Source organism: Carcharodon carcharias, chromosome 23, assembly GCF_017639515.1.
Source record: "Carcharodon carcharias isolate sCarCar2 chromosome 23, sCarCar2.pri, whole genome shotgun sequence".
Lineage (NCBI taxonomy): Eukaryota > Metazoa > Chordata > Chondrichthyes > Lamniformes > Lamnidae > Carcharodon > Carcharodon carcharias.
In genome coordinates this window covers 38,332,000-38,352,785 of record NC_054489.1, presented here as the reverse complement: position 1 = coordinate 38,352,785, position 20,786 = coordinate 38,332,000, and the positions used below count along the sequence as shown (strand labels likewise).

Genomic DNA, 20,786 nt, shown 5'->3' with positions numbered 1-20,786 from the left:
CATATGGGGACCCTACCACCTAAAACTTCCCCTGCAAGTCACATACCACCCGCACTTGAAAATAGGTTGCCAGTTCTTTAACGTCGCTGGATCAAAAACCTGTAACTCCTGACCAAAGAGCACTGTCCACAATCTGGACAGAGTGGAGTACCTACACCATATGGAGGGCAGTAGTTCAAGGTGGCAGCTCACCACCACATTCTTGAAGGCAATTAGGAATTGATAACACTCACATCCCATGAATAAATTTCAAATAAAACTGTACCTAATCCTTGTAACAGTTTGAAACAGGGTTTTGCTCAGCTACTTCAGGGGCAGTTAAAAAAAATCAACCACACTGGTGCAGAACTGGAGTCACATATTAACCAGATCATGCCAAAGATGACAGGTTACCTCCTCTAAAAAGTGTCAATTCAAAGTTTAAGTTATGACAAATGTGGGTCTGTAACTAATGTCTTAAATTTACATAAAGACAATTACAAGGGTATGAAAACAGAGTTGGCTAAAATGGACTGGGTAAATAGGTTAAAAGATAAGACGGTAGAGAAGCAGTGACTGACATTTAAGGAGATATTTCATAACTCTCAAGAAAGATATATTCCATTGAGGAAGAAAAACGCTATCAGAAGGATGCACATTTAGTGGCTAATGAAGGAGATTAAGGTTGGTATCAAACTGAAAAGATATACAATTTTGTGATGAGTGGAAATGTTTTAGAAGCCAGTAAATGTGACGAAAAAGAATAATAAAGGAGGTACTAGAGAAAACTAGCAAGAAATATAAAAGACAATAAAAACTCCAAGTATATAAAAAAGAAAAGAGTAGCTAAACTGGCCCCTTAGAGGGCAAGACTGAGGAATTAAGAATGGGAAACAAAGAAATGGCAGAGACTTTGAACAAGTATGTCTTCACTGTAGAAGATACAAAAAGCATCCCAAGAATTGGAGAAATCAAGAGTCAAAAGGGAGGGAGGAACATAAAACAATCACTATCAATAAAGAAAAATTATAGGAAAACTAATGTAATTTAAGTCTCCTGGACCTGATGGCCTGCATCCTAGGGTCTTAAAAGAAGTGCCTGTAGAGAAAGGAGGGAGGCAGAAAGAAGAAAGCTATAAGCCAGTTATAGCCTAAGTCTGTCATTGGGAAAATACTAGAATTCATTATTAAAGAGGTAGTAGGAGGACATTTGGAAAGTCATGATACTATCTGGCAGAGTCAACACTGTTTTCTGAAGGGGAAATTGTGTTTGACAAACCTATTAGAATTCTTGGAGGATCTAGCAAGTAGGTGGAACCAGGAGTTGTACTGTATTTGGATTTCCAAAAGCATTTGATGTGATGGCACAAGACAAGCGTTAATGGTGTTGGTGGTTATATATTAGCATGGATAGAGGATTGGCTAACTAATAGGAAAGGGAGTCTGGAAAAATTAGTCATTTTCAGGATGACAAACTATAACTGGAGGAGTGCCACATGGATCAATGCTGGGGCCTCAACTATTTACAATCTATATTAATGACTTGGATGAAGGGACCTGCTGTATTGCAACCAAATTTGCTGATGATAGATACAAAGATAGCTAGGAAAGCAAGTTGCGATAGGATTGGAAGAGTCTGCAAAGGCATAGACAGGTTGAGTGAGTGGGCAAAAATTTAGCAGCTGAAGTATAATGTGGGAAAATGGCAGGAAAAATAGAAAATGTGAGGGTAAACTAGTCAGTAATAAAAAAAACTCTTACACATCTTCTTTTATAAGATATATAAAGGGTAAGAGAGAGGCAAAAGTGGACACTGGGCTGCTGGAAAATGACGCAAGAGAAGTAGTAGTGGGGAACAAAGAAAAGGAACTGAATAGGTACTTTGCGTCAGTCTTCATGGTGTAAGACACGAGTAACATCCCCAAAGTTCAAGAGAGTTGGTGGGGGCCAGAGGTGAGAATGGTGGCCATTACCAAGGAGAAGATGCTAGGAAAACTGAAAGGCCTGAAGGTGGATAAATCACCTGGACCAGATGGATTACACCCCAGAGTTCTGAAGGAGATAGCTGAAGAGATAGTGGAGGCATTAGTGGCAATCTTTCAGGAATCACTGGAGTCAGGGAGGGCCTCAGAGGACTGGAAAATCGCTAATGTAACCCCCCTGTTTAAGAAGGGAGTGAGGCAAAAGACGGGAAATTACAGGCCGATTAGCCTGACCTTGGTCATTGGTAAGATTTGAGAGTCCATTATTAAAGGTGAGATTTCAGAATACTTGGAAGTGCATGGTAAAATAGGGCAAAGTCAGCATGGTTTCATCAAGGGGAAATCATGCCTGACAAATCTGTTAGAATTCTTTGAGGAGGTAACGAGTAGGTTAGACAAAGGAGAGCCAATGGATGTTATCTACTTGGACTTCCAGAAGGCCTCTGACAAGGTGCCACACAGGAGGCTGCTCAGTAAGATAAGAGCCCATGGTGTTAGAGGCAAGGTATAAGCATGGATAGAAGATTGGCTGTTTGGCAGGAGACAGAGAGTGGGGATAAGGGGGTCCTTCTCTGGATGGCGGCCGGTGACTAGTGGAGTTCCACAGGGGTCAGTGTTGGGACCACAACTTTTCACTTTATACATTAATGATCGAGATGAAGGAACTGAGGGCATCCTGGCTAAGTTTGCAGATGATACAAAGATAGGTGGAGGGACAGGTAGTATTGAGGAGGCGGGGAGCATGCAGAAGGATTTGGACAGGTTAGGAGAATGGGCAAAGAAGTGGCAGATGGAATACAACTTGGGGAAGTGTGAGGTCATGCACTCTGGTAGGAAGAACAGAGGCATAGACTATTTTCTAAATGGGGAGAGAATTCAGAAATCTGGAATGCAAAGGAACTTGGGAGTCCTAGTCCAGGATTCTCAAGGTTAACTTGCAGGTTGAGTCGGTAGTTAGGAAGGCAAATGCAATGTTGGTATTTATTTTGAGAGGGCTAGAATATAAAAGCAGGAATGTGCTGCTGAGGCTTTATAAGGCTCTGGTCAGACCACATTTAGAATATTGTGAGCAATTTTGGGCCCCGTATCTCAGGAAGGATGTTCTGGCCCTGGAGAGGGTCCAGAGGAGGTTCACGAGAACGATCCCAGGAATGAAAGGCTTAACATATGAGGAACGTTTGAGGACTCTGGGTCTATACTCGATGGCGTTTAGAAGAATGAGGGGGAGATCTGATTGAAACTTACAGAATACTGAAAGGCCTGGATAGAGTGGACGTGGGGAAGATGTTTCCATTAGTGAGAGAGACTAGGACCCAAGGGCACAGCCTCAGAGTAAAGGGAAGACTTAGACTTTTTAGAACAGAGATGAGGAAGAAGATTGTAAGAGTTTTTTTTAGATATATAAAGGGTAAGAGAGGCAAAAGTGGACACTGGGCCGCTGGAAAATGACGCAGGAAAAGTAGTAGTGGGGAACAAAGAAATAGCAGAGGAACTGAATAGGTACTTTGCGTCAGTCTTCACTGTGGAAGACAAGAGTAACATCCCCAAAAGTTCAAGAGAGTTGGGTGGGGGGCAGAGGTGAGTATGGTGGCCATTACCAAGGAGAAGGTGCTAGGAAAACTGAAAGGTCTGAAGGTGGATAAATCACCTGGACCAGATGGATTACACCGCAGAGTTCTGAAGGAGATAGCTGAAGAGATAGTGGAGGCGTTAGTGGTGAACTTTCAGGAATCACTGGAGTTAGGGAAGGCCCCAGAGAACTGGAAAATCATCCTCTGGCTAAAGTTCTTTAGCCAGAGAATGGCAAATCTATGGAATTCATTGCTACAGAAGGCTGTGGAGGACAGATCATTGTGTGTATTTAAGACCAAGATAGATAGGTTCTTGATTGGTAAGAGGATCAAAGGTTACGGGGAGAAGGTGAGAGAATGGGGTTGACAAACTTATCAGTCATGTTTGAATGGCGGTACAGACTCGATAGGCCGAATGGCCTAATTTCTGCTCCTATGTCTTATGATCTAAAAGCAGAAGGGAAGAAAAGCTGCCACCCCTTACCTGGTCTGGTCTACATGTGACTCCAGATCCACAGAAATGTGTTTGACTTTTAAATGCCCTCTTGAAATAGCCTCACAAGCCACTCAGTTCAAGAGCAATTAGGGAAGGGCAACAAATACTGGCCTTGCCAGTGATGCCCACATCCCATGAAAGAATAAAGCAAAATGACTGAGCATCCACTCAACCCTCTGAAATAGAGATTTCCAAAGATTCATAACCCTGAGGAAAGAAATCTCTTTTTACCTCAATGTCAAGAAGATATAATAATGCCTATAATATTATTGGAAGTTATTTCAAAGTAGAGTTTGGTGGTGTCTGTGTGTGAATGTGTGTCTTAATTGGATTAAAGCCAGCTGGTCCAGAAATATTAATTAGGTAAACATGGGGGAAATTTGCATTTTTCTTTAAACAAACTAGTGTAGCTTGGATTCAAAGAGAGGGAGTGAAGTATTACACCTAACCAGGTAAAACTCAAACAGCGTTTGTGTTTATTTTTCCCAAGGATTACTAATAAATGGGGATTATAAAAGGGTCTTATTATTAGAAGCGGTAAAGTTCAAAAGACATAATGATACAATAAAAATTTGCAAAGAGGAAAATGTGTGTAAAGGAAGAGAAGGCTGCTGATAAAAAGGAGAGGGATTTTAAGATCCAAAGCCTCCAGCCTGTAAACCTTAAGCCGCTGTCCACAAGAACCCAGAGCTAAAAGAAACTCATTTTGAATGTGGCTGTCCAGGGTGTACTTTGCCAGGGTTCTGTTTAAATCTGTGTTTTACTGTTGTCTTAAAGGTGGTGTAACTCGGAGTCAGATGAATTAGGGGATTTTTGAAGTTATTATAGTAGCAATTTTGTAGACATATGTATGTGCTTACAATCTTTCTTGTATCAATAAATGTTTAATTTAGTTTTATAAAAACCTCAAGACTCGGTAGTCTTATTACTACCGAGTTTAAAGCCTGCATCTCGAAACATACAATTTGCAAAATTGATTATGACAGTTGTTTCAAGTTTCCCTCTGGGATTTGAACAGCTCAGCATTAACCATCGGCTGTGTCAAAATATTCAGTCCTAAATGACCGACCCTTTATGCTGTATTTACAATCTCTACTTCTAGTCTCTCTAACCAGGGGAAACAACCTCTGTGTCTAACCTGTCAAGACTAAGAATTTCATACATTTCAATTAAATCATCACTTGTTCTTCTAAATTCCAGACAACATAGTCCTCTTCTATTCAATTTCTTCTGACAGGACAACCTTCTCCCCAGGAATTCATTTAGTGAATCTTGATGCATGGCCAAAACTGTACAGAGCACTCCAGATGTGGTCTCACTAAAGCCCTATGTAATTGTAGCATAGACTTCCTTACTCTTATATTCCAACCCCCATGCAATATACCTTTGGTCTTCTGAATTGCTTGCTGCACATAAGAGCTATAGGTTCTTCAGAGATAGCTTTACAAACAAATTTGCAATATTGCCACACATACCAGCTCAGGAATTTTTACTTCACTGGTGTGATAATGTTGTGTAATAACTATTATCCGTCAAAATTACTGAAATTGGATGATTATGCAAAGGTTGCTGGAATTCACGTGAAATAATGTGTCATTTTAAGTGTTAATATTTGGAGTGAAAGGCTATAAAATGATCTGATAGTGACCTATTCACATGCTACTGAGGTTAAAGAAAAACTGGGTTAAGCGATAAGATTCAGAATCTGGCTTCAGAAAAAGCAGAAGCAGGAAGGAGGCCTACAGAAAAAAAATGCTTAGGACAAGAACACATTTTCTGATATGTAAATAAGTTGAGTTCAAATTGACAAAAATAAAGCCTACAAAAGAGACAGAAGAGGCACAGATGGCAAAACAGGTTAACTTGGAAACCAATTTTGATTATGACGTTCAAGTTAGTCATAGCCTGCAAGGAGGAGGAAGATTTCAGGATGTAAACAGAGTCCTTTTGGAACGATAAACATGGCAACATAAGAAATAGAAGCATGTAACTCCTCGGGCCTGCTCTGTCATTCGATTAGGTCACGGCTGATCCTCTACATCTACTCCACTTTTCCCACATTATCTCATACCCAGTAATTCCCATATAATTATAGAATGGTTACAGCACATAAGGAATCCACTGCATTCTGCAAGAGCAAATCAGCTAGACCCATTCTCCTGCCTTTCCCCCATAACTCTCAGCTTTTTCTATTCAGATAATTATCCAATTCTCTTGAAAGCTATGTTTCAACTTGCCTCCACCACACTCTGTTAGTGTATTCCAGCTCCTAGCCACTCACTCCATTAAAAAAAGCTGTTCCTCATATTGCCTTTGGTTCTTTTGCCATTCACCTTAAATTGGTGTCCTCTGGTTCTTGGCCCTTCTATAAATGGAAACAGTTTCTCCCCATCTATTCTGTACAGGCATATCATGATTTTGAACACCTCTGTTAAACCTCCTCTCAACTTGCAATTTGCCAGTCATCAGGCATCACTCCTGTATCTAAACCGGATTGGAAGGTTATAGTTAGTGCCTCTGTAATTTCTACTCTTACTTCTCTCCGTATTCTCTGAAGCATCAAATCTGGTCCTGGTGACTTATCAATTATAAGTTCAGGCAGCCTTGCTGATATCTCCTCTATCAATTTCAGCTCATCCAGTGTCTCAGTGTCTTTATGGGGGAGGCGATGGCATAGTGGTATTGTCGCTGGACTAGTAATCCATGGTATTGTCTCCAGAGACCAAGGGTAATGCTCTGGGGTTCCAGGTTCGAAACCCACCACGACAGATGGTGGAATTTGAATTCAATAAAAATTTGGAATTAAAAGTCCAACGATGACCATGAAATCGACCATGTCGACTGTTGTAAAAACCCATCTGGTTCACTAATGTCCTTTAGGGAAGGAAATCTGTTGTCCTTATCTGGCCTATATGTGACTCCAGATCCACAGCAATGTGGTTGGTTCTTAAATGCCCTCTGAAATGGCCAAGCAAGCTACTCAGTTGTAACAAACTGCTAGAAAAACAAAAAAAGGAATGAAACCGGTTGGATCACCCAGCATCGACCTAGGCACCAGAAACGACAACAGCAATCGCATTCCCGTCGACCCTGCCAAGTCCTCCTTACTAACATCTGGGGGCTAGTGCCCAAATTGGGAGAGCTGTCTCACAGACTAGTCAAGCAATGGCCTGACAGTCATCCTCATGGAATTGTACCTTACAGATGATGTCCCAGACGCCATCACCACCATCCCCGAGTACGTCCTGCTCCACCAGCAGGACAGACCCAGCAGAGGTGGCGGCACAGTGGTATAGTCAGGAGAGGATTGCCCTGGGTGTCCTCAACATCTACTCTGGACCCCATGAAGCCTCAAGACATCAGTTCAAACATGGAAAAGAAAACCTCCTGCTGATTACCACGTACCACCCTCCCTCAGCTGACGAATCAGTGCTCTCCATGTTGAACATCACAGCAAGGGCACAGAATGTACTCTGGGTGGGGGACATCAATGTCCATCACCAAGAATAGCTTAGTAGCACCGCTACTGATCGAGCTGGCTGAGTCCTAAACGACATAGCTGCTAGATTGGGTCTGCGGTAGGTGGTGAGGGAACCAACAAGATGGAAAAACATACTTGGCCTCATCCTCCCAACCTGCTGTGGATGCATCTGTCCATGATAGTATCAGTAGGAGTGACCACCACACAGTCATTGTGGAGACGAAGTGTCGCCTTCACTTTGAGGATAACCTCCATCATGTTGTGTGGCACTACCACCGTGCTAAATGGGATAGATTTCAAACAGATCTGGCAACTCAAGACTGGGCATCCATGAGGCGCTGTGGGCCAATAGCAGCAACAGAATTGTACTCAAACAACATCTGTAACCTCATCCCCCACTCTACCATTACCATCAAGCCAGGGGATCAAACTTGGTTCAATGAAGAGGAGTAATGCCAGGCATACCTAAAAATGAGATGTCAGCCTGGTGAAGCTATGCTCTGCAGTCCTGCCACATCAAGTTGTGAATGGTGGAGGACAACTAAACAACTCACTGGAGGAGGTGGATCCACAAATATCCCCATCCTCAATGATGGAGGAGCCCAGCACAGCAGTACAAAAGATAAGGCTGAAGCAGTTGCAACAATCTTCAGCCAGAAGTGCCGAGTGGACGATCCATCTCGGCCTCCTCCTGAGGTCCCCAGCATCACAGATGCTAGTCTTCAGCCAATTCGGTTCACTCTACATGATATCAAGAAATGGTTGAAGACATTGGATACGGGCCCTGACAACATTCTGGCAATAGTACTGAAGACTTGTGCTCCAGAACTTGCCGTGCCCTGAGCCATGCTGTTCCAGTACAGCTACATCACTGGCATCTACCCGGCTATGTGGAAAATTGCCCAGGTATGTCCTGTACACAAAAAGCAGGACAAATCCAATCTGGCCAATTACGGCCCCATCAGTCTACGCTTAATCAGTAAAGTAATAGAAGGGGTTATCAAAAGTGCTATCAAGCGGCAATTGCTTAGCAATAACCTGCTCACTGATGCCCAGTTTGGGTTCCGCGGAGGCCACTCAGCTCCTGACCTCGTTACAGCCTTGGTTCAAACATGGACAAAAGAGCTGAACTCCTGAGGCGAGGTAAGATTGACTGCCCTTGATATCAAGCCTGCATTTGACAGAGTGTGGCATCAAGGAGCCCTAGCAAAACTGGATTAAATGGGAATCAGGGGAAAATTCTCCACTGGTTGGAGTCATACCTAGCACAAAGGAAGATGGTTGTGGTTGTTGGAGGTCAGTTATCTCAGCTCCAGGACATCACTGCAGGAATCCCTCAGGGTAGTGTCCTAGGCCCAACCATCTTCAGATGTTTCATCAATGACCTTCCTTCCATTATAAAGGTCAGAAGTGGGGGGGTGTTCGCTGATGATTGCACAATGTTCAGCACCATTCGTGACTCCGCAGATACTGAAGCAGTCCATGTCCAAATGCAGCAAGACCTGGACATTATCCAGGCTTAAGCTGACAAATGGCAAGTAACATTCATGCCACACAAGTGTCAGGCAATGACCATCTCCACAAGAGAGAATCCAACCATCGCCCCTTGATGGTCAATGGCATATCCATCACTGAATCCCCCACTAGCAACATCCTGGGGGTTACCATTGACCAGAAACTGAACTGGACTAGCCACATAAATACTGTGGCTACAAGAGCAGGTCAGAGGCTAGGAATCCTGTGACGAGTAACTCGCCTCCTGACTTGCCAAAACCTGTCCACCATCTACTAGGCACAAGTCAGGAACGTGATGGAATACTCCCCACTTGCCTGGATGAGTGCAGCTCCTAAAACACTGACGATATCAGGCACCATCCAGGACAAAGCAGCCCACTTGACTGGCACCACATCCACAAACATTCACTCCCTCCACCACCAACACACAGTAGCAATGTGTATAATCTATAAGATGCACTGCAGGAATTCACCAAAGCTCCTTAGCATCTTCCAAACTCACGACCACTACCACCTAGAAGGACAAGGGTAGCAGGTAGATGGGAACACCACCACCTGGAAGTTCCCCTCCAAGTCACTCACCATCCTGACTTGGAAATATATTGTCGTTCCTTCACTGTCGTTGGGTCAAAATCCTGGACCTCCCTTTCTAACAGCACTGTTGGGGTACTTACACCACATGGACTGCAGCAGTTCAAGAAGGCAGCTCACCACCACCTTCTCAAGGGCAACTAGGGATGGACAATAAATGCTGGCCCAGCCAGCAAAGCCCACATCCCACGAATGAATAAAAAAAAGTACCTCCTCCTTCACTATGACTTTGCACCTGCCAAAGTGCTCATTTAGTACCTCAACCACGTCCTCTGCCTCCACGCATAAAACCCCTTTTTTGGTCCATAACCAGCTTCACTCCTCCTTTTACTATCCTCCCCCTATTTATATACCTATATAAGGCTTTTGGATTCCTCTTTATGTTAGCATGAGAAGATACTGGCAGCTTTCTCTTTGCTTCTCATTTCTCACTTCCTTTTCAAACTTTCTATATTCAGCTAAGTTCTCACTTATATTATCAACCTGACATCTGTCATATACACACTTTATCTGCTTCATCTTACTTTCTCTCTTTTGTCATCCAGGGAGCTCTGACTTTGTTTGCCTACTTTACCCCGTTATGAGAAGGTACTTCGATTGTACCTCCTCTTTAAAGATAGCCCATTGTTTCATTACAGCCTTGATTCCAATTTAGCTGGACTAGATCCATTCACACCCCACTGAAACAAGCCCTAGATTTTTGAACCATTTGACACACCTCATTCCCTAGAACCCACAATGGCTCCTTCCTTGTTGGGATGGAAACATTGTTCTCAAAAATTCTCCTGAACACACTTCAGAAAGTCTTCCTTGTCTTTGTCCTTTATCCTAATATAGATTGGAATAGTAATAGTGTAATTCAAATCTTCCATTATAACGATTCTATAATTTTTGCACCCCTCTGTAATTTACTTGTAAATGTGTTTCTCTATATCTTTCCCACTAGTTGTTGGCCTATAAGTATACACCTAGTAGTGTAATCGTATCTCTATTGTTTCTGGGCTCTAACCAAATAGAATGTCTTGGAGGGATCAAGGGAAGAATCTTTCTCCAGCACTGTAATATTCTCCTTAATCAATACTGCCACCCCATATCCTCTCTTTTCCTTCCCTATCTTTCCTGTATACCTTGTACCCAGGCTTATTTAGTACCTGGTCCTGTCTCTTTTTGATCGCGATTTCTTATCATGACAATAAGATTGTCCTATTTTGTTATCTGCGCCTGCAGCTTACCAACCTTGTTGACCACACCGTGCATTTGCATACACGCACTGCAAATCAAATCTAGATCTTAATGCATTCGCTCTTACCCTGACCCCACCTAGTACTTTATTCTTTCTTAGTCTTGTGCTACCTGTCTCTCCCAATTCTTTGTGTACCTTGTTTTTTCTCTAATGTTATGTCCTGGCTCCCACCAACTTCGTTTAAACCCTTCTAATAATACTAGCAACCTCCCCCTCCCCTACAACCACAAGGACATTAGACCTGGCTCTATGGAGGTGTTCAAAAATCTATCAATCTCGGTCTTGATTATACCCGTGACTGAACTTCCACAGCCCTTGACAGAAAAGAATCCCAAAGATTCACATTCCTCCGAGTCTAATTTCCCCATTGTCCTGAAGTTATGACCCACTTGCCAGCCAGGGGAAACAACCTCAGTATCTGTCAGCCCTCTAAGAATTTTATATGTTTCAATGAGATCACCTCTCATTCTTCCAAACTAGAGGGAATATTGGCCCACTGTAATCAATCCCTCCTCATAGCTCAATCCTCAGCTCTCAACAGCACAGCTTAGAAAAATAACTCACTGTATTGAGGAGTCACTGCTACAGATCCACAGAGTCGGTTTTATTTACATGGAATTAAGATACAATAGTCGGAGTTATTTTAGTGGAATGTAGAAACTGTTTCCAAATAGGACCTCATTGCTTATTGCAAAGTCTGCATTGTAAAGTTAAGCTTTGAATGGATATAGCTCTCACCAACTTTCCAGGTGCTTACAGCAACACAGAACAGGGGAATCAGCTATCTAACCCAAAATTTCTTAAACCACTTTGGCCAAAAGATCAATCACAAGAGCACAGCAATGATCAAACCAAAATGGAGGGATTTTCAAATAAAAATAACTAGCTACAAACTTGTGCAATGGAAAGTTTGGATGTCGATCTCTCAAAGTTTAACTGAAGTATACTGGACTCCTAAACTGAAGGACTTCAGTCAAGTAAAGGTGTTTATACTCATTCAGAATCTCAGATATCTCACAGGGGAAAAGCCAATCAGTGCTAATGTTTATGCCACCCATTACTTTGTGAAGGTATACAGAACTTTTTTTTTTAAATCTTAAAAAGCCACAGTGCTCACGTTGACAGCAATAAGACAGGAGATAGTTATAAAAACATACTGATGCAATGACTTGATATATTTTAAGCACCAAAGCTAGAAATCTGATGCCTTCTGTATTGCCAAACAATGATACTGCCACCAATAGGATCAACTGAATCTGAGTCAAAATTCCTAAACAGAAATCCATGCGGGGCAAAATAAACCTAATTTCCTAAAGATGGATTGCCAGTTGTATTATTTGAAAGATTGTGGGAGTACCTATCAAAACAAAATGTGAAGACTACAGACCGCAGTCAAAAACCGTTCCTTAAAATGGCAAGGAGTTCCTAAAGACAAATATGTCAATGTAATTGGCTTTATAAATGAAAATAAATTGGTGCATATTGCAGCAGAGGTACAGGTGAAGGAAATAAATAACACTTACTCTTGTAGAGATTTGCTGGAACTCTCCGTACTTGCAATACCCTTGTCTGTATCACATGACCACAACTCTTCAGTAGCTTGATCAGGGCTTTTCATCCCACTTAACTGAAGTAGACTGTCAGAGCTCAAACTGGATGAGAGTTGGGATGATCCAGTGGTTTCCAAACTTAGAGTAGAGGATGTAAGTTTTAATTTTCCTGAGGGCTGACTGCTCTGTGCAGTCGTGGAACTGGAGTGAATTACTTCAATGATATCAGACCCAGAGGACTGAGAGGCTGAGTCCCAGGATCCTTTCCTTCTGCCTTCAGAAAAATGAGACAATGAATGTTCTGGCAGCTCTGATGTTGGACATAAGCCTGCCAAGGCCAGGGGAGTCGTGGTCCATTCATTTAGTACAGCTGATTTATAAGAGAGTGCAAATGAAAGAGATGCTAGACCTTGCAGATAGCTCAGTAAAACTCCACTGTCCTCTGAATCGAGCAGTAAGGCCACAGGGTGATAGAAGTCACACAGGTTGTCCTTTTCACGGAACAAAGATACTAGATAACACTCCATCAGGCCATCATTCAGTGCAAGCCTGACCCATGCACGACACCGTCCAACATCAGTGTTAATAAAGTTCAAATGCTCCAGCTCGGTTACAACATTTCTGCAAGATTTTTTTAAAAAAATGAAATCAGCACACTAAAGATATTTATTCATCAAATTTTTAGTAAAATAAAAGTAAACTGAATTGCATTCCAACATTAATGTCATACATTGCTGATGATTCCCAGATCAATAAATGTGCACTCCTGCATGCTGCAATCTGGTTCCACTGATGCCAACCTCCTTGTAACTCTTTCGAGTACAAACATGTTTCCATCTGTTCCTATTCACATGAAGTTACATTGTTTCATAGTTTGCCATTGTGAGATTTGAACTCTCGATCTTGGGGTTACAAGCCCAGTACCATAACCACTTGGCTATTTAGGTCAAGCCACCTCAGCCAAGCAACTACTAATCCAGATTAGCCAGAATCAATTAATATCAGCTGATCTCTCTATCTCTCTCATTTTTATTAATAAACCTGCCTTTCATCACCCCACCACACCCTAGGACAAGAAGCGGTGGCACAGCTGGGCCTGTGGTTTCAATGCTGGCTGGGGGTTGAGAAAGGCAAGGAAAAGGTTGCACCATTATAAAATGTCACATCCACCTAGGCCTTGGTGCACATGTATCGCACTGAGCACTTGAAAGGGTCTGTTTGGCAAGGCCTGAGCCTCATCACCCCCTCCCATGTAAACCGAGGGCGATGACTGAGAACACAAGACCCGGGCATTCATTTAATGTTCTCTCTGGTAGTTGGTTCCTGCGTTTTGTTTTCAGGAGCGCTGCTTATTTCTCTTCTCTGATGCCAATTTCTCCCTCCCAAAAATCAAAATCGATCTACATTCTTCCTGTCTTAATTGACGAGAAGGAACCAGAACAGTAAGAGTAACTTCTTTATTGAAGAATAAATTGAAGATTTTGAAGTGATTGGAGTGATGATACTTTGGTTCTGAAAAGTTTGTGTTTTAATTCCTGAAAAACTAGGGTGGCCTTTTACACGGGTGTTTGAAAAACTAGGGGTTTATAGGCCAAAAATCATGGGCCTAAATCTCCTAGCATCCGGATCACGACTAAGATGCACGTGGGACGTTGTGGAAGCCCTGATACGCTGACCAAGATGGAAACTGCCTGTGAAGTTTCAACTTCTGCTCCCCGGGCCATCTGTGAATGTCTCCGATTCTGAGTTAAAGTCAGAAACTTCAAACAGTTCCTATGCACTGACTTGGATAGTTACCCAGGAAATATTAGGCAGATTAAAACCTAATCTAACCCCGGTTAACTACAGAACTGACCCCTAAATCACTTATCACTGCCTGCCCCACACCCGCCCCACTCCCTGACCAACCACCCCCTTGACCGCGCAACCATCCCCCCCAACCCAACCACCACCTCACCCACCTCGTCCCCTCCACCCACCTACCAACTTACCTCACATACCCTACCCATTTATCACGCCCACCTGTGAACCTAACCACCTAGCCATTCACTCATTTATCCACTCACCCATCCATTCAACCATTTAATAACATTCAAACTGGACATTTAAAAACTTACCAGGGCAGGAGCTAGTGCCATAAAAAGGAGGTATGTCCTGCCTTCCTCCTGGTTCCACTCCGCTGCAACAGAGCTTGCTGAGGGATGCCGCGCTCCGCATTTCTGGGAAAGCCAGACTTGGAAGGTTCCGGAAGAAATGCGGAGCAGCATCGAGTCGGGGGAATGTTCGAGTAGAGGGGCAATCTAATCTGATGATTGTTTGGCTAATTTATTGAAGTTCTTGCAGGAAGTAACAAGCAATGTGGAAAAAGGGGAACCTATGGATGTGCTGTACTTAAATTTTCAGAAAACATTTGACAAGGTGCCACATCAAAGGTGACTACACAAAATAAGAGCTCATGGTGAAGGAGATAACATATTAGCATGGACAGAGGATTGGTTAGCTATCAGGAAGCAGAGAGTAGGGATAAATGTGTATTTTTCAAATTGGCAAGATGTGACCAGTGGAGTGCCACAGGGATCAGTGCCGGGTAGATGGAGTATAATGTGGGAAAATGTGAACCAGTCCACTTTGATAGGAAGTGTAGAAAGGCAGCATATTATTTAAATGGAGACACACTGCAGAATTCTTGAGGTACAGAGGGATCTGGGTGTCCTGGTATACGACTCAGGAAGAGTTCACATACAGATACAGCAACTGACTAGAAATACAAGAGGAATGTCATTTATTGCAAGGGGAGCAGAATATAAAAGCTTTTCTACAGTTGTACAGGGCAATGGTGAGACCACATCTGAAGTAGTGTGTACAGTTTTGGTCTCCTTATTTAAGAAAGGGTATAAATGCATCAGAAGCAGTTCAGACAAGGTTCACTCAACTGATGCCTGGGGTAGGGGCACCGTTACCTTACGAGGAAAGATTGGATGGGTTGGAGTTTAGAAAATTGAGGGGTGATCTTGATGAAACATAAGATCCAGAAGAGACTTGACAAGGTGGATGCAGAAACGATGTTTCCCCTTGTGGGAGAGACTAGAACTAGGAGACACTGTTTAAAAATAAAGGGGTCTCTCATTTAACATGGAGATGAGAAGAATTTTTTTTTTCCTCAGCTGGTTGAGAATCTTTGGAAGACTGTTCCCCAGCGATGGAAGCAGAGGTAGATAGATTCTTGGCAAACAAGGGAGTCAAAAGATTATTGAAGGTAGGCAGAATGTGGTGTTGATGCCATAAGTCAGATCAGTCATGATCATATTGAATGGGAGAGCAGGCTCAAGGGGCCGAATGGCCTACTCCTAAGTCATATGTTCATATGGTCATATGATTGTTGCTCCACAGAAGATCTGGGCCAGGGAATCGACTTTTACACAAGTATATATAGCAAAGCTAATCATAAATGAAATAACATTATTTAGTTTGTGATCCGACAGAATGAACAGATTGAAAAAGCCTAGAAATGCGAAATTTCACCACTTGAAATTAACTTTCAAGTTTGGAGAACATGATAATACATTAGAAAATGAATCAGTTCTACAAGATTGCATAATCTTACCGGTGAGTGACAGTTTTGAGCAGGGTCCAAAAGACAGGCTGTGGGAGAGGTGCTCTATTTCGTCCCCGTTTTCCTCCATCGGTTTTGACATGCTTTGATTTCAAGCCGTGCACAAATACCGACTCCAATACACAGCACAGCACATTGGCATCACTGTCATCACTGGTTACCACATTGTCTGAGTTTACGTAACGCTTTTGTAAGCATTTCAGGGAATTTGCCAGTTTCCTCTTTATCCGCTGAGAACAAAAGCAGATAAGTATGTTTCGTTTTTAATTAATTAAATGCTGATTTCACAAAATCACAGGATTCATGGCCTTCTCTCTTTGAGTTCAGGAATTGACATTACTGTATTGATCCAGGAAGTTCATCAACTTAACTGGTACTAAAAATGTGGCCTGAAATGGCACTGTGCAACAGCAATGACTTCCACAAAATCAAACCTACACCTAAAACGAGAAGCCTACGTACTAAAGTAGAATTCAGACATGGAAAACTTGCATATTCATGGGAATTTTCTTATCCTTCGAACCCCCATTCTCCACAATATTTCTGCAGCCATCAATCTGCTAATTACCCCTCACATCAATCTATAATGACCTTGTACCCAGAAAAATCCTTATTCCATCCGCCTCAACCATTGTCACAGGCTGAACCAGAATGTTTGTAATTTTGGAATCCCACTCAACCTTGAGCTGAGCTTCTAATCCTATAAAAAACTTTCCATCAGAAAGAGCATCAACTTTCACTTCTGTAACATCACCCACCTCCACCATCAGCTGCTGAACTCCTTGGCTGACTCCAGACTTGAATATGCCAACACTTGTCTGGGTGGTCTCTCACTTTCTACTCTCTCTAAATCTTAGCTCATCCAAAACTCTTCTGCCTATATTCAAGAGCACATGAGGTCACATTTGCCTATCACTACTAGCCTTGCTGACCTACACTGAAGGCACTGGGAGAGGGGCCAATTTAAAACTTATCCTCATGTTTAAATTTCTTCATGGCACCCCTCTTTCAAAACTCAGCTTGCTTTACAATCTATCCCAAACTCAGTTTCTAGGACTCTGGCCAATCTCCCTGTCCCCAATCATTGGTTGCCATGCCTTCAGTTGTCTTGGCCCCACATTCTGAAACTCTCTCTCTCTAATTTTTTTCCGTCTCTCCACCTCTAAACCCTTTGTAAAACCCACTTCATTAACCGTACTAATGGACACGCCTAATAGTTCCTTGTTTGGCTCAATGATGCTTTTGTCTGATTACATCTTTGTAAACAACCCAATGGCATATTTCTGTCTTAAATGCGCTCAATAAGTGCAATTTGATATTGATCTCTCTGAAATCAGTGATCCATCTATGCAGTCCTTAACTCCAAAATATGCAAATATAACCACCAAATGTCATTTGAATACATCACTTCAAAATATGTTATATTTCAACTGTGCAAAAAGCAGATCTTACCTGTCTCATTCAGGTCAGTTTCTGCCTCAAATATTCTACAAATCATAACTTTGCGATTATTTGCCGAATTAGACTTATTTTTTACTTCATAAACCTGAGCTTCACCATTGACAAGGCAAAAGCAGAAGTACAACATCTATTTTATACAGTTGTCAGCTGTATTAATATTTTACTTCCCCTTACCTGTTTAACTTCTCTGGGTGCAACTGAGTTTTCGGACGTGTGCACAGAAATCATTGTGCACAGATTCACTCACAGAACACCCTTAGATAGAGAAACGAAGAAATGCTTAGGAGCACAGAATGAATACAAAATTAAAATAACAACTAAGCTAACCTTGACAGTGACAAGCACAATGTAAATTAAGCTTTCACTTTGAATTTCACTTCAACCCACCAATTTCCCTTGGAGGTTGGCCTGTTATTCTTGACTCAGGCAGCCAACAACACAGCTATGGCGTGTGTGTGTGTGTGCGTGTGTGTGTGTGTGTGTGGGGGGGATGATAACGGCATAAAAAAAAAAGTGCAAGGTTCAGTTTATGTGCCAAAGATTTGATGTCGAGATATACTAGAAAAACCAACAATCCAGGTCTTGTGTGCACGTTTGTGTGTGTGCATGCGTGCCCCTCTCTCTCTCTGTGAACAGTTCAGGACTTCACAAGCCAAAATGGCACCAGTGAGCAAAGATGCAAAAATACTTCCTATTCAGTTGCATGGCAGGATAGGAAGATCTCTCTTCATGTATCACAATCCAGAACTGATGAAAGTTTATCAGCCTGAAATGTTAACTGCTTATCTCGCCACAGATGCTACCAGACCTGCTGAGTTAAGCTTGGCTCAGCTGATTGCACTTTCACCTCTGGACTTGAACAGTACACTTATAATTCAAGCTGATGCTCAGATGCTGTACTAAGGCTGTCGCAAACATTAAGGATAACATCCTGTGCTTGAGAAACTGAACCAAAGTCTCGCCTTCCTAATCAAATGGCACCATGCAAAATAGAGCAAAGTTACTCTAAATTAACCACCACCAAATCAAAACCAGTCATTCATCTCGCTACTAGGTGACATTGCTGGTACAGAATGGCAGTGATAATTGCCTACTAACAACTGTCATTGCATCACAAAAAGTAATTCATGCTTGAAGCACTTTGAAACATTGAGGTATGATACCTACCAGGTTTAGGGATAGGCAAAGTAGTCGACATTGTTGTCATTAGTGCACAGAAAATGTCATATGGTCTAAACAGCTTGGCCAGAATGAAGTTAGCAAAACATATGTTACATAAATTTGAGTTTCCTACCCATTTCCATAAAGTTTTGTACTTCTAACTGAGAGGGAAGAGGCTCTTGGTGGTGATGAGAGACAACCAATCCCACGGTATGCAGTGGCACTGACAGCATTTTGACAGAACTTTTTACAGCACCAAGCTGCAGGTTTTACCCAGTGAGTCCATAGAGTAAATTTGCCAAAATTACATGCTTATCAATCTAAAGAAAAGAGGCCCAATGGACGAATCTGAATTGAATGCTGTCGTGACTTGGCCAGCCAAAATAAGTAGTTGAACTTTGCCCTTATTGATCGACAGGTGTATGCTCACATCAAAGCGACCAGTTAACCCTTTGGCAGTTTGAAAGAGTGAATGAAGAATAGCATGTTATTGAATCTATCAAGAAGCTTGCATTCTCCCACACTGTAGCAATAGCCAAGCTGTCAAAGAAATCCATATATTTCACTTGCGCTGCCTCAGGCCCAAGGTACCTATCAAATCTCTCCCTCTCTCCTTGTAGGTTCATCATAAATTCAAGGTTGCTATCAAGGCTTATGCCATGATATCGCTAAGGAGCAAAGCAAGGAGGCAGGCCCTAAAAAATACTTCAGCCCTTAAGAGATTGAACCCACACTGTTGGCATTATTCTGCACCAGACTCTAGCCATCTATCCAATTGAGATAACTGGCCCCTAAAATCCATAACCAAAATGTGGAAAGTCAAATGATGTGGAGACATTGTTATCTGAAGCTTAGCTCCACAGGATGGAACACAGCCATAGCTTAAAGATGTAGTGCACTCAGCACAGAATCAGATGTTGGGGTCACAGTCCCACTCCAGAAATTTGAGCACAAAATCTAGGCTGACACTACAGCCCAGTGCCGAGAGAATGTTGGACAGAAGTGTCATCTTTCAGGTAAGATGCTAAACTGCCTTCTGGGGTAGGCTTAAAAGACTTTTCAAAAAGCAGGGGAGTTATCCCTGGTATCTTAGCCAATATTTAGCTCTCAAACAACCAAACAGATTATCTGGGCATTATCACATTGATGTTTGTGGGAGCATGTTGTGTGCAAATTGCCTCCCATGTTTTCTACAATGCAACAGGGACAATGCTTTAAAAAACTTAGTCAGCTGTTATTCACCTTGGGCTGCCCTGATTGGTGAAAGGTGCTATATAAATGCAAGTTCCTTTTTTTAAAAAACATGCTGTTCAGATTTATGATGACAGCTGTGCTCCATATAGCAAACACAAAGACCCATGAGTTGTTATGGGGGTGTTTTTGAAGAATATACTGATGCAAAATGCAGCATTGAGAAACTGACTGATCAGGATGTTTTTCAACATTTTGATACAGAGTGAACAACTTAGATTGCAGCACTGAATCAAGTGGCAAGGAAGCGGTCACTGCTGCAGAGACAGCCTCAAGAGGAACAAGTGAATGACTGAAACAAATACCTGCACTGACTGTGGCAAGCCATCTGCTTCAATGACTGGATAACCCAGCCACAAGCAATTTCACAAAATCAACCACTTCTATGACTGGAGAAACACTAAGCCAAAAACAATGGGGCAGATTGTCCTGTAACAGGGTATCTAATGGCACATACCATTAGTTAAACTTAACCCTGCATCTTTCAGGTCAAAAACATTTTGCCCAAGAGGTTGCACAAGTGCGAGCTGATAATGACACAGCGAGGAAAGCAGGGCATCTGGACTTGATTGAACAGCACAACCAGTTGGGTTTCTCCGTAGGATTGGGGAATAAACACCGGAAAGGTTGAGAAGGGGGATAACATTGGATCAAGAGAAAAAAGGCACATGAGAAAGAGCTTGATTTAAAATGACATTTTTAAGATCTCCTCCCAAAATTCAAAATAAATAAATGTAAAAGTTAATTTTCAGTACCAGGGAGGCTGACTGGCAATAACTAACAATTATTATATCGATAAAAGGGCATTTATGCTAGGAATTACTAACCTCAAATATTTGAGGTAGGATTAGCTCGTATCCTACTGTACAAATACAGTAATTTCATGACATTCG

The 20,786-nt window shown here is 42.2% G+C and overlaps 1 protein-coding gene across 4 annotated transcripts in view; it reads right to left on the bottom strand.

Moving 5' to 3' along the window:
- plekhm1 (pleckstrin homology domain containing, family M (with RUN domain) member 1) overlaps positions 1 to 20,786 on the bottom strand; it is a 50,176-nt gene that overhangs the window by 23,182 nt on the left and 6,208 nt on the right. For 3 of the 4 annotated variants that reach the window (XM_041173297.1, XM_041173296.1, XM_041173298.1), the window contains exons 2-4: positions 17,656 to 17,736; positions 16,012 to 16,250; positions 12,381 to 13,028 (exon numbers count right to left, since the gene is read on the bottom strand). In XM_041173297.1, coding sequence (XP_041029231.1) covers positions 12,381 to 13,028; positions 16,012 to 16,250; positions 17,656 to 17,709 — 941 coding nt within the window. In that variant the 5' untranslated portion in view covers positions 17,710 to 17,736. The remainder of the gene's footprint in view (positions 1 to 12,380; positions 13,029 to 16,011; positions 16,251 to 17,655; positions 17,737 to 20,786) is intronic. The other variant, XM_041173299.1, reaches the window with a different exon arrangement.